This window comes from Pyrgilauda ruficollis, unplaced genomic scaffold (assembly GCF_017590135.1).
Source record: "Pyrgilauda ruficollis isolate IOZ18807 unplaced genomic scaffold, ASM1759013v1 scaffold91, whole genome shotgun sequence".
NCBI lineage: Eukaryota > Metazoa > Chordata > Aves > Passeriformes > Passeridae > Pyrgilauda > Pyrgilauda ruficollis.
Genome location: NW_024531155.1, coordinates 360,750 through 374,016, shown reverse-complemented (window position 1 = coordinate 374,016; position 13,267 = coordinate 360,750). Strand labels below are relative to the sequence as shown.

The 13,267-nt window shown below is 38.9% G+C and overlaps 1 protein-coding gene across 2 annotated transcripts in view; it reads left to right on the top strand.

Moving 5' to 3' along the window:
- The window catches only part of ARHGAP10 (Rho GTPase activating protein 10), a 139,008-nt gene extending 126,822 nt beyond the window's left edge, over positions 1 to 12,186 (top strand). For both annotated transcript variants that reach the window (XM_041489271.1, XM_041489270.1), the window contains 3 exons: positions 2,596 to 2,727; positions 3,659 to 3,750; positions 11,226 to 12,186. In XM_041489271.1, coding sequence (XP_041345205.1) covers positions 2,596 to 2,727; positions 3,659 to 3,750; positions 11,226 to 11,314 — 313 coding nt within the window. In that variant the 3' untranslated portion in view covers positions 11,315 to 12,186. The remainder of the gene's footprint in view (positions 1 to 2,595; positions 2,728 to 3,658; positions 3,751 to 11,225) is intronic.
- The last annotated feature ends 1,081 nt before the right edge of the window (positions 12,187 to 13,267 follow it).

Genomic DNA, 13,267 nt, shown 5'->3' with positions numbered 1-13,267 from the left:
CCCCCCTTCTTTCTTTCCTCTCCAAGTCTCAGCAAGAAACCATCTGGTATTTATTCCAAGTATTCTTATGAATGACCAATGCTTCCCTGGATCAGAGGGTTCCTTTTGTGTTCGCTCTATTCTGAGCATTGCTTTGAAGTCATTAATTCTGTGTGTGAGGTGCAGGTGGTGTGTGTTGTTGTAGAGCTGATTGAGTAAATTGCAGAGATTAACATGATGCATCTATCAATGAAATATTTAATAAATGCAAGTTTTAATATTCACGTGTTGAAAATCAAACCACACATCTGAGGTTGCACTACAAAAGGCCACTTGGTAGAATATTCTTGAATTATGAATTGTTTGCATTAGAGACATTTTAATACTCCTTTGACAATATACTTGGAGTGTTATTTTTCTGTTTTCAGTAGTTTTACAGGTTTCAGAAATGAGCCTAACACCAATCCTAATCACAGAATCATGCAATGGCTTAGGTTGGAAAGGACCATAAAGATCATATCATTCCAACCCCCCTGCCAAGAGATGGATTTGAATTTAATAAATAGCAAGGAAAATATTTTTTCTCTAAGTCTCAGAACTGTTTTAAGTAGAAGAGTTTATCCTGTGCAAGTAGGATACTTCTTTTAAATTCACTTTTGAAAAACTTTTTTCTTGTGTTCACCTGCTGAGTTAAAATTAATTCTGCATGTAGACATTATGAGTGAGGAATGATGAAGACATTATTTACTTTCTGGCCAACTTCATAAACTTTACAGTACCATTGAGAATTGTTTTATCCTCAGTATTTAGAGAAAATTATCCAAATGCTGGTGTTCATTTTTTTTGGTTTGTCTGATTGAACTCACTTTTAGCTGAAGATTTTCCTTTTATTTGAGGAAATTTTTTCAATTATTAGGTAAAAATGGAAGGAAGGAGACAAGTTGAAGTAAAAGAAAACCCTAAAATTCTATAGGTGCTGTTCTTAAATGTATGTCATTATTGGAAGATGTAAAAAATTGTGCAGTGGAAGATTCCCAGGCAGAAAAGATGACTGGATATCCTCTTCCCAAGGTTAAGCATAAAACATGTTTCTAGACAGCATGATCCTGCTCATCATTCAGTTTAATACATATGATTCCTTTCCTTATTTGGTAAATGTGATAATTTTTGAAAGCAGAGCATGTTTTGATAAACCCTTCTGGTTATTATTCTAGCACATTTAAGTTTCATTTTTACTAGTGGAATAAACTATAATGCTGCTTTATAAACCGTGAATTCCAGTTTTTATTCAAATGCCGTCTGATACATTTCCAAAGGAAAAGCCATTGTCTTATAATAAGGAATGTGACATTCACATTATAATGTACTAAATTTAAAAAAAAAAAGAAAATAAATTCCTGCTTAACTATATAACTGCTAGAATGACTACGAGGTATGAGTTTGTAAAAGTTGAATTTGGTTGTAAATCATGCTATGCAAATCAACAAATAATTTCTTCAAGAAATTTCTTCAAGAAATTTCTTCTAGAAATTAAATATCCCAGTGATCCCAAGATAAAAATTAGCTATGTGAATTAGGTTTCCTGCTTTCTTTTATTCATCTACAATTATAACTGGGCTGATTCTTGACTTCTCTTTTTGCTTGTGTTCACTCCACCTTGATTAGGTGTGCATTTAGACTCCCACAAAAACCTTCTTGACTGAGTTCTTACATTTTGGTGGTGCTTTTCAGATCAATGCTATCTAAGAGGTTAATCTTGGAGTAGGACAAAGTCATAAATGCTGTATAGGGAAGTCTCTACTTCTGAGGGAGCGATTGCTGTGTGCAAATGATTTTAATTCTGTTTCTGCTTAGAAACTGCTTGAAGTCCAGCTCTTTGTTCCAAAGACAGGCTGACAGCCAGCTTTTGGACTATTTGTTGTTTTGTCCATGCAATGAAGGAAAGCTTTCCAATGCTGGAACACTTCCGTTCTTTTAAGGTGTAAAATTAGAAATGTTCTTTATGTTGGGGACAACTTCGTGTGTTTACTAATACAAGTTTCAAATTTTGCCTGCTATTTCTTCTCCTCTTACGGCAACTTTGTGTTCAGCCATTAATTTATATGTATTTGAGCAGTGTAGTGGTGGGGGCAGCCACTGAGACACTGCACAGCTCCATAAAGATCTCAATCCAGAGCCAGCATCGTGATCCCAGTGCTGGAATAGCTGCAGCCTCTTTAGAAATCTTCTCAGTTGTACAGTACTGAGGAGATTTTTAAATAGATTCATCAAAACTTGTAAAGGCAGAGTGGCAGCTCAAATAATAGCCTGCTCTATGCAATTTCACTTTGTCTGTCTTTATTAGATAAGGAATGGGGAATTTTGCCCTTTTATTGCTTATGTCATGCATCTCAGGTAATTCTCCTTAGCTTAGGATGTAGGGCAAGTAGGAAGAAGAATTCCAAGGAGGAGTGCAGGATCATATGGTGGCCATTTCTGCAAAATCAGCTTGACAATATTATTTGGTTTGAATTTGAAAATCTCACAGGTTGTCCAGTGATAAAGATTCAAATATTTTGGTAGGATAAGAAATTTTATTCGTGTTGTTAATTCTGCCTTGAATGTATTTCCTCTTAGTCCTGCTCAAAGCCGCCCGTCGATGGTCTCATGGATGAACATTCCATCTGCTAACCCGGCTGCCACAGATGCTGCACTACCCACTTTCTTCTTCCCCAGCCCTGCCAGTGGCACTGACAGAGCAGTGGAAAGGTATGGTGTGCACTTCAACTTTTGCTGGCTCTTTATTTGTCTCCTTTTTCTGTATCTTTACAAAAATAGTCTCCTGTGGCATGTGATTGATTATCTCAAAGCAGGAAATGTAACTGTAGGAATTTTAACAGGACAAAATACTTGTCTACTTCATCTTGCTTTTCCTTTGAACACCTTCCTTGGTGGAAGGACACAGTACACTGAGCCAGTGGTCTGTTGGTTAATACAGGAGGGCTGTATTAACAATGGGTGGACAATTCATAGCGTCTCTGTCCTGTGGTGTTTCTCCTAGAGTCTTTTAAAATGCAGATTCTTCACCTTTGCCAGATTTAAGATTCTCATCCTAGACTTTCTTCCTTTCTCTGTGGCTTCATTCTTTTCTTTCACTCTTGTCCAGCTTTCCTTCCATCCTGTTTCTTCTTCCTTCCATGTTATTTTCCATGTTTTGAAGTATTTTGAGGTTTGTTTTTTTTTTAAGGTCTTCACCATCTTAGTTTTCCCTTCAAATTTAGTAATATTTGCCTTTCTAATTAAGTAGTTTAAGTAGTAGATATATTCACAAATTCTTCCCAACACCTGATAAAAAAAATCTTATATCTTATTACTGGTTGAATTTTTGAAGTATATTATACTTTGCCTGCTATTGAGTTCATTGCTGACTAGCACATGAAAATAATTTAACTGTAGTTGAAAGTCGAGTTTGTCATAAAAATAGTGTGCAGAAAGTTGGGAGTATGATATTCAGAAATGCCAACAGTAAGCTGTGAAGCTTCAGCTTTGGCTGTGTGTATGAATTATAAGCCTGTAATGATGCATGTGAGATTTGTGTTTAAAGCTTTAGTCATCTCCAAATGTGAATGGAGAGAGAATGGTTGAGACAGTGTCTTCATAATAGTAAAAAGTTGCTATAATTCATCATTTCATTTTTCAGTGTTGCCCATCGAAAAGCAAGAGCAGTTTATCCATGTGAAGCAGAACACAGCTCTGAATTGTCATTTCAGATAGGAGCAATATTTGAAGATGGTAAGTACTGCTTGAGTAAATATAAAGCAATGAAAAACAAATTGACAAAACTGCTAAAATGGCTTTGGATAAAAATACAAGCCTGACTGCTATTCTGCCAACATTGCTGATGGCACACAGTTGGTGATGGAGACATTTTCTGGTATGAAGAAGCTACTTAACATATCCTTAGCCCTGTGAGGCAGTGCTTTTGATTTTTGGGTGAATAGACTCTTCCAACTGGTACAATTTTTCAGCATCAATTAGATGTGCCAAAAAAAAAGGTTACTCAGTAATAGAAGAGAACACCTTCACCTTCACCTATGAAACTGATTTTTTTAAAATGTGAACTCTTGTTGTATAATAACACAGGGGTTTTCCTTTAAAAAAGAAATCTATTTCAGGATTTTGAAGCAAACAAAGTGCTAGGTAAATCAGGTGAACAACAGAAGAAAAAAATAGTGTTTTTACTGATTTAGATTAAGGTCTGCATTAGTGTGTGCATGTACTGGTAGAAAATGGAATATTCACCGAGGTTTGGAATGAAGGCCTGTGATTACTGATTTCTGTGGATCCAAATATAGCATTACATGTGAGCATCCAGAACGTGATTCCTGTGCTTAATACTCTGTTCTCAGTGAGCTTCCATGGATCTACCCTTCAGCAAATGCACAGGGACTTCAAACTGATAGGAAAGATTTCAGTTTTTAATGGTATGTATAATAGGATATTCCTGTCCTCTGTTTCCTCCCAAACAAGTAAACAGCAAGCCTGGTCCAGACTTCAGTTCTGCATTTTTTTTTTTTTCAACATAAAGTGGTCTGGGGTCCCCACTAGGTTATTCCCTACTAGCACCCACTTTACAAAATCATTCTTGATGTTTCCTATTAGAGCTGCCTTGCAGGCAAACCATGTCTGAATCAAGTTAGGAGGAAACCTTTTAAAGATGAATTAGGTGAGTGATTGCTCTTTTAAAAGTCCTTAACACCACTTATTTTAATTTAAGTTTTTTAAAACATGACTGATAGGGCTCTTCAGCAGACATCAAATTGTGTACAGGAAAGAAAATCTAGTGCGTGGTGGAAAAGATTTGACATCTGGGAGAGGCATTTCTGCTGTAGAACAGCAAGGGCTGTGTCATCTTGGGGTGGAAGTCTTTCCAGAAGTAGTTCTTTGTGTGTCATGTTTTTGTGTGAGAGAAATGTTAAGATTCTCTCCTTGCAGGAGAACTCAGGAAGTGGTGACAAAGGCCCCATGATTTGGTGCATTGCAGCCTCGGTTGAGTTTTTCAACTGGAGAGTTGGATTGCCCCAAAACAAGTATGGAATTTGACTCTGGTATCTGTGGAGAAGTGTTTCAACTGTAACTTTTTCCATGTCATCAGACAAATAAGGTCCAAAGCCTGGGAAAAAGGTTGCATGGATTGCATTTGGAAAACCCAATTGCAGATTTCTGATGGCAAAGCTCACATTTCCTTAAACACATTAGTTTCCATTTGTTCTGCTGTATCCTGGGTATTTCACAGGTGTTGTCCTTGCCCTGCAGGGCTCTCACCCTCAGGTAGGCTGTGGATTGGCAGAAAAAATGGAGAGAACATGCAAGTAATAAGGCAGTAACTGTATGTAATGGTAATTTCATAACTTTTCCCAGTATGTTATGTCAGGGATGGCTCTTTCAAGCCGCGAGCAGACCTGTCTCCACATTTGAAACCTCTGAAATGACTTGACATTGGCCTTTTCTTTCTGTATCAGGCACCCGGTGTCTGTGCTGAAATCAGATTGCAGTGAATCAATTTAGGTTCTTTAGTTACTCAATTTAAATTCCCATATGCCCTAATAAAGCCCCCAAATGAAGAATTAACGTAATAATACATCAATTCTGCAGCTCTACCAATAACCTTAACTATCAAAGTGACAACGCATCAATCAAGTTGACATACAGCTAGTATCAACCATTAAAGTAACTGTTCAATTAATGTCTACTAAAAAGTGCTGCTTCCATTAGTGGAGGTTTTAGCCGTCTCTCCTTTCTCCACCCGGCCTGTCTCACTTTCTAATACTCTTTTTTCCCCCCTTTTTCTTTCCTCTCTTTTCTGCTTTTTTTTATTCCTTTTTCCTGTTTCCTTCCCCATTCTTGGTTTGTCTCTCTTGGTCCATAGATGTTGATTGCAGTGGTTCTATCTCACCTGTCATTACTCTGGATGAGTCTTTCTGGCTGCTGCAGCCTCAGACAGGATAATGGCATTTAGGGAAGTAGTCTTGCACCTGTCATAGCTACTAAATGTAATATTGGTGCAAGAAGGTGAGTTTAACCTTTGCTCCCATCTCCATTTCCTATTTCTAAGCAGGAGAAAAAAATCTGTCTCATATTCGCAAAGGTTAGATTTGCTAATATTATAAGTTAAGCTTTGCATCACCTGATAGGAATCTGTATAGAACCCTAGCATTTTCATATTCAGGTGTTTTCAGTACTACATGTACATTGTGCTTCCCCAAATCCCACAGTCTTTCCATTAAAGTGCCATAGAATATAAATGCTAAGGCACCATCTGGTAAGTTAAGAAGAAAAGGCAAAGTTTTCTATTTAATTGAATTGTGTAGGTAAATGAATAACGTAATCTGAACAATATCCACTAGATTTTTTTTAATAAATCTTCAATTCAGTTCGCCTTAGGCTGTGCCAATATTTTTATTTCCCAGTTGTTACAGGCTATATTATTGACAGCACATAACAATATAATTCAAGTGGTTGGAAGCAAAGCTTCAAGAGTTTGCAGCTGGATAAGGGCACATAAGGGAAGAAGCAGAGTAGGATCTGAGACTGAGAGACATATGCTGGCTGTGCATGTCTGTTGTTGTTGAGGCAGATATTCCCAATAATCAGGGAAAGAATAATCAGTCTGCCTGGCACTGGAATTATGCCAGTCTTGGAGCCGAGTGTTATTAAATTTCTGGTTCTTGAAAGAGACTGCTTAAAAGTCAGTAAATGGGAATTTCACTCGGGAGAAGTGTTTCAGATAGGTTAAATGGTGTTTACACAATAAAAATTCCTTGGCAAAACTGCTAGCAGGAAGGCTTCCTGAAAACTTGTCAAGATAGCTCTTATCAAGGCTTTTTACAATTTTTGAAATCTGACTTTAGGGGAGAGAAAACATGAGGGAAACTGAGAGTTTGTTTTGTTCCTAAGGAAAAGTGGGGCACCCATCATCCCACCAAGTATAAAAGGAACACAAAAAGCCACATTCACCCAGCCCTTGTCATCCCCATCTCTCTCTCCCACTGTAACAAAGTGCCAGCCTTAGTTAATGTTCCTGGTTTTGACTCCAAGGCACTCTCTGCCCTCAGATTCACGCTGTGCCTTCTGGACTGTCTTTATGGTCCTGACCAATCCAGGATTTGCATCAAAGAGAAGTGGTACTCCCAAAATACTGTATTGCACTGTATGTGCAAATGGTTCTTTTGCTGGGGTAAAAATAGAGATAGAGCTACTTCTTGATGCACCTTTCATCTGTATAGTTCAGAGCACTTGGAAACATTCATGGGGAGAAGATGCCCTGACTCCTAGTCCTGTGTTCTGTCCACAAGACAATTCTGCTTCTCACAGCATAATTAAGGGAAACAGCAAGTTTTAAAATTTCAAACTTCAGGATAACCCTAAGCAGCATAAATATTTCTGCAATCAACTCAACCCACAGAGATTGTTTCAAAAACCCAAAGAGCTTTCTAAACACAGAGGGCTTGCAAGCACATTTGGTTGCTTTAATTGAATTTCCTGATGAAAAATTAGCCAGCATCATCGAGTTCTATGGAAGTGAGTTCTAGTGCTGTAGTGGTTTTAGCAGTGAGATTTCTGTTGCTTTCAGTAATCCTCATTTATGTTGCTTTTTGAGGTTTTTACTCTGATTGACAGTCCATGAGAAAGGGAGGCCCTCTTCTGCCAGACACCATGCAGGTTAGATTTGCTCCCAAAACAGCCAGTTTCCACAAAGACGTGGAAACCTGTGTGAATCAGTGTCTGATTCAGTCTTGCTGAAGTTAGTGGCACCCAGCCAATGAACTAATGTTGCTGAGGAAGTAAGTCCTGCTCTCGTTGTGGTTGAGATCTGTGAAACTTCGGAGCTGCCAGAGCAGAGCAAAGTCTGCTTATGGCATTGGGTCTCTGGGAAGAGCTGCTTGCAAATTTTATGTATTTGCAGTTAGAAAAAAATAGCACTGGCAATATCAAAGCTATTTCCTTTGAAGAATACAGAAAAGTAAGAGGCAATGATGCAAATGCCATGTTGACCTAATGGTGCTTGATTAGAAGAAATCAGATCTCACTGCAAGTTCCAAGTCTGTAGATTTTGTTGGCCCATTTAGGCTGGGGTGATTGTTCCACGGCACCTGCTGTTGTACTGAGGCTCAGACATTGTCCTTACCTGCACCTTCCTTCCATGAGTGAGACTGCTAAAAAGGCCTTGCAGCAGATACTGAGGAAGTCACTGTGCCCCTCTGAGCTCTCAACTTGGCTGCTATTTGCACTGTCCTAAGAGGCAATGGCTTTTAGTGGTGGTTCTGTGCTTGGTCTTGTTGTGCAGTCTTGCTACACACTTGTTATGTCTTGCTGAAAGTATTTACTGTTTAGTTCTCTGCTCTGTATCTTTTATTCTATGAGTATTTTCCCCTCCTGTCCCGTGTCAACACGAGCCTTAGTCCTGTGGGATGATTGCTCTAGTAATGAGTTGTAGTTTTAAGGCCAAGTGTGTAGCTACTGCATCAAGGTGTTTTTAAATGAGACTGGCCTGAGAAAGTGCTAAGAACTGTAATTGTTGACTGAGAAGAAATGATAGAAAGGGGACACTACAGATGTCTTCTCTTGAGCAGGGTATTTTTTCAGAAATAGGCTGTGTCCTGGGTTTAAGAGGAGCTGTGGATGAGAGAGGAATGGGGTTTGTGTGGTTAAGTGGCTTTGATTTTAAAGGAATGCATGCTGTTGTACACTGTACTTCAGAAATGGATTAGCAAAGTAAATAGGATCACTGGAGCTGAAAGCAGCTTTACTTTTGGATGGCACCTTCATTAATATCTTCTACCTACAGAAGCAGTCAGAGATGTACACAAGCATCTTACCCCTTCTTGCACAAGGTGATTGGAGTGGGGGGAGAAACCTTCCCTGCTGTGACAGTCACCATAGCTGCTGAACATTAAGAATTACTTTTTGCTGTGTTACTTTTTTTTATTACTTTTTATTACTAAAAAAATTACTTAAAAAAACCCCTCAAAGATCTCTAGAAATGGTGGCCTTAGGTGTAATTGAGTGATAATTCCTTCTTCAGTCTTCCTAGAGACTTAAAGAACTGTCTGCCAACAAGTGAGGCCCTGAGCTGTGTAATGTACATGGGCAATATTTAATTTCCTAAGCCCAGATTTCAGTTGTACCAGCCAGGTCTCATCTTCTGGGGTGAACATGGTGTTTGCCACTCAAACCCAACTGCTGGGCCATGAATGTGCTGTAGTGTGCAGAGTTCACCATTATCTTATCAAACTTGCTTGGAAGTATTTCTTTGGAAGTTTGCTGTTGTGTTGAGTGATGTGATTCAGCACAGTTTGAGCGTTTCCTCCTCCGCGTAAATTTTAGGTAAATTTTAATTTCAGTGTGATACCCTCAGATGAGGACTCCCCTCAGTTTGAACAGGCCTTGGATTTATAGACACATGCCAGTGGTATTTACCCTCTTTCTAATGGAAATTAAGGTTAAGCACCAGAGGACAGGTAGAAATTTCCTACTTCTAGGTTTTCTAGTTGCTTTTCTTCCTAATCTGTCTTTTTTTTTTTTTTTTTTTTTTGGAGTTTGTTTCCTGCAATGCAGATGTGCTCTGTAGGTATGGGAGACCTCGGGGAGGGGTTTGTCTGGCTGCTGGTGCATTTGCTGGAAATGCAGAATTACAGCTTTTGGAGGGAGGTTGTGGTGGTGTCAGCCATGCAGTTTCAAATGCATGTGTACTCTGTAATTGTGGAATAGAAAGGACAAAGGGAGAGGAGGGCCTGCTAATTACTAATAGTAATGTAAGTTACTGTGTGAGCACAGATCCTAAAAGGTAATTGTCTATGCATGTTTTTCCTTTGGAATCTTTTTGTTGAACACATATATTACAAAGATAAGCCCAGCACTTTGTGCTGAATCTAAACTATCAGCATCATTTGAAAGAAGTTTAGTTTTCTGGGTTCTTTGGAGTTATAGCTGTTGTTTAAAGTGTGGTTTCTGAGCACAGCTGTCTAACAATAATAGGGCACAAGGAAAAAAGCAGGGAAAGTATGATTTTAAGTCCTCAAATTAAGAGCCTTACAATGCTTTTGGAAGTGAGACTTAACATGTTGCTCTCGCTCAACTGTTATTTCCCTGATATGTAGAAGGCTACAAATATCACGTTTCCCAATGTGTTAATGTGTTTTAAATAAAGCACTGACATGGCTGGCAGCATGTTTCAGCATTTGTCTGATGTCTTCCCTAAATACTGTCTGTCTCAGAAGCACTGTGAGGATAAATTAGTATGGGAGAGAGTGCTGTAGGTTGCTAAAAAGTGTGGGATTTTACAGTTACATAGGTAAATAGGTATCTGTATTGTATCCTTAAAAGACACCTCAGAGGGGAATTTGAGGCCTTTTTAGTCTGTTTTCCAAAGAAAGGAGGCTTATGCTTCTTTTTTAACTTCCTGTCAAATGTGGTAAACATATATATTCAGGAAGTCAGATTTCATTAGTTCTCTTGCTCACAGAGTAACTTCTGGGGCTTTGAGAGTCCAAGCTGAAATAGTTCTTATTTTATATTCATGGATACTTTTGCATAAACTTTGAGATTCGCAGTGGTAAACTTAGGATGGCACAAGGAGCTTGCAAGCCTTTGCTTTGTGTTTGGTGAATTGCACTATGCATTTGAATTTCAGAGAGAGGATTTAATCAGAAGAATGATTTAGATTTTGTCTCCTGGTCACTTCTAATAGCAGCTCTATTCTGAAAAGATGATACTTGGAGTGACATCTGGCTCATTTCTCTTTCCCCTATAATCCTTTCTGTGTTTACTTTTCATGCCAAGTAAGGTCCTATGCTGTGCTTCTGAGCTTCTAGATTCCTCACTTCTGCTCAAGACAGGTTTTTGCTCTTGTTTTGCCCCACCTACTGAAAGTGTTTTCCACTGTTTGATATGAATTCTGACTTTTCCCCTAAGGCACAAATTTTTCTATTTTATAAATCTGTCCTAAGCTCCATTAACCATTTCCTTAATGAAGTCTCCTGCACCTAAAAGCTATTTCACCATGTAGGCTTTGCAGAAGTATATTATGAAGTATTTAAGTCAAATTAATAATCCTCTTTATCTTTCCTAGCCAGATTCTTAAACTGATGATTGCAGATGAAGGGAAGTTTTTATGGATGCTTTGCCTGGTGTCATGGAGCTAAAGCTGAAAAGTACTAAATCAAACATAAAAAGATGCAGTAATTTTCTCTCCTTTTCTTTTGCAGTGCAATTTTCCAGAGAGCCAGGATGGCTAGAAGGCACGTTAAATGGCAAGAGAGGACTTATTCCACAAAATTATGTTCAGTTTTTATAGCTTTGTGCATTGAACGCCAAGAAGGTGTACATGGTATCCATGGATTTTTGTTCTAGTCACTTGTCTCTACTTTTGTGACTGCTTTTAATCAGTGAAGAGCTGGACTATGGATTGAAGACCTTAATCTGTATAAAGACATTAAGTGTTGCCAAATATGAATTAGAAAAAAAATGATTCTTTGAGGGTTGGAATGGGTGGGGGGGCAAGAAAGAGGGATAGAGTAATTTTTTAATAGGGTGCTTGTTTTTTCAGTTATAAAGAGCAGTAGTAGTATGTTTGTTTGCAAGATAAATAGCTTTTGAAGTCAAGTATTTGGTTGATCTGTGACTCAACTTAGTGTCCTGCAGATTATGCTTTGACAACCACTATTTTTAACAGAATGTGAGGATGCTGAGGCCCTGGTACAAGTTGCCCAGAACAGCTGTGGATGCCCCATCCCTGGAAGTGTTCAAGGACAGGTTGGATGAGCCTCTGAGTTACCTGGTCTAGTGGAAGGTATCCCTGCCCATGGCAGGGGATTGTAACTAAATGGTCTTTAAGGTCCCTCCCTACCCACTCCATTCTATGATTCTATGATCATTTTAGGTTTGGAAGATACTGATGGATTAAAAAAAGTTATCATGCTGACAATTACATTATATTTCAGAGTGGAATAGCCAGTGCAGAACAGACATCAGTAAGTAAAAATAATAGTTATCAAGACATGACATTTTTCAAATGTCTTCAAAGAGCACATTCGTTTATGTTGCGTGTATGATTTCATTTATTTTATAAAGATAAGACACATGAACTTTTATTACAGGCTCCTATATGTCATGGTTCCTTTGCTACTCAAAAATATAACTGTAAATGAAATAAAATGTTATTTGTTATTTGACTTGTCATTCCTATGTTGCAGAGTATTTTGCTCTGGTTCTGGAAGTTGTGGCATGAAATAATTATTGGCAGCTCTGTGCAGTCAGCCTCAGGCAGGCTCCAGAAGGGATGGGGAACTTTCCTCACGCAATATAGGCAACTTTGGGAGTTCAAGCCAAAAGGGAAAAGAGAATCTCTGGCTATGATGCTTTTGCATCCTGGACAATTCCAGCATTTTATCTGTTGTCTGTTTTAGCTGCTTGTTCACCTTGCCTGTCTTCCTTCCCTCTAATTGTCAACTGCAAGGTCTTATTGATGCCTCAAAACTAGTAGAACTTCAAAAAAGTTGCATGCAGTTTGTCACTAATTTTCTATTTTTCACTCCTTCAAGTAAGACAATGGAGAGGATGCAGGAAAGTGTGACAGGATGGCATGCTAATACAGGCTCACTTATTTGTTAAACTGGACTCCGTGGATTTTGAGTCATTTACTGCAGCTCTACTTAGCTTGCAAGTTTTCCTAACAAATGAGATTAGTAAACTAGTTAATGGTTAACGCTGCCTTGGGGTTGGGATGGCTTCTTTCTCTGAGGATTTAACTTCATGCCATTAATTTGTTCCTTTGCCTGGACTGCACAGACCACTGGAGTATGCACAAATCATTTCCAGATGGAGCAATGGTGGGCCAAGCCAGTACAGCTCTCCAGCACTGACCCTCATTGCTTGGAGGAGTTTCATTTGGAGAGTTCTCCTGGTATTGGAGCAATGACTCCCTGCTCCAAAGCTTTTAGGCAGTTCTTGTCTTGGCTAGGTGACCCACGCACAGCACGGAAAATGACTTCTGACTGATTTGCTTCTTGGTTCAGTGTTAAGGAAATAGCTGCACCACTACTTGCAGCAACAGCCTGCAGCTTTCTTTGCTCAGATCTGTTCACATGGCAAAGCTCTGTTCTGGCTGGGTCTCCTGCTGCCTGGGCCCACAGCTTTATCTACTCATCTGTGGCCTTAAAGATTCATTCTGGAGGCAGCATGGTATTTGTGTGCCAAACTCAGTTTTCATGGCTACCACTTGATAGAAAATGTTGAAAGGAGAGGGAGA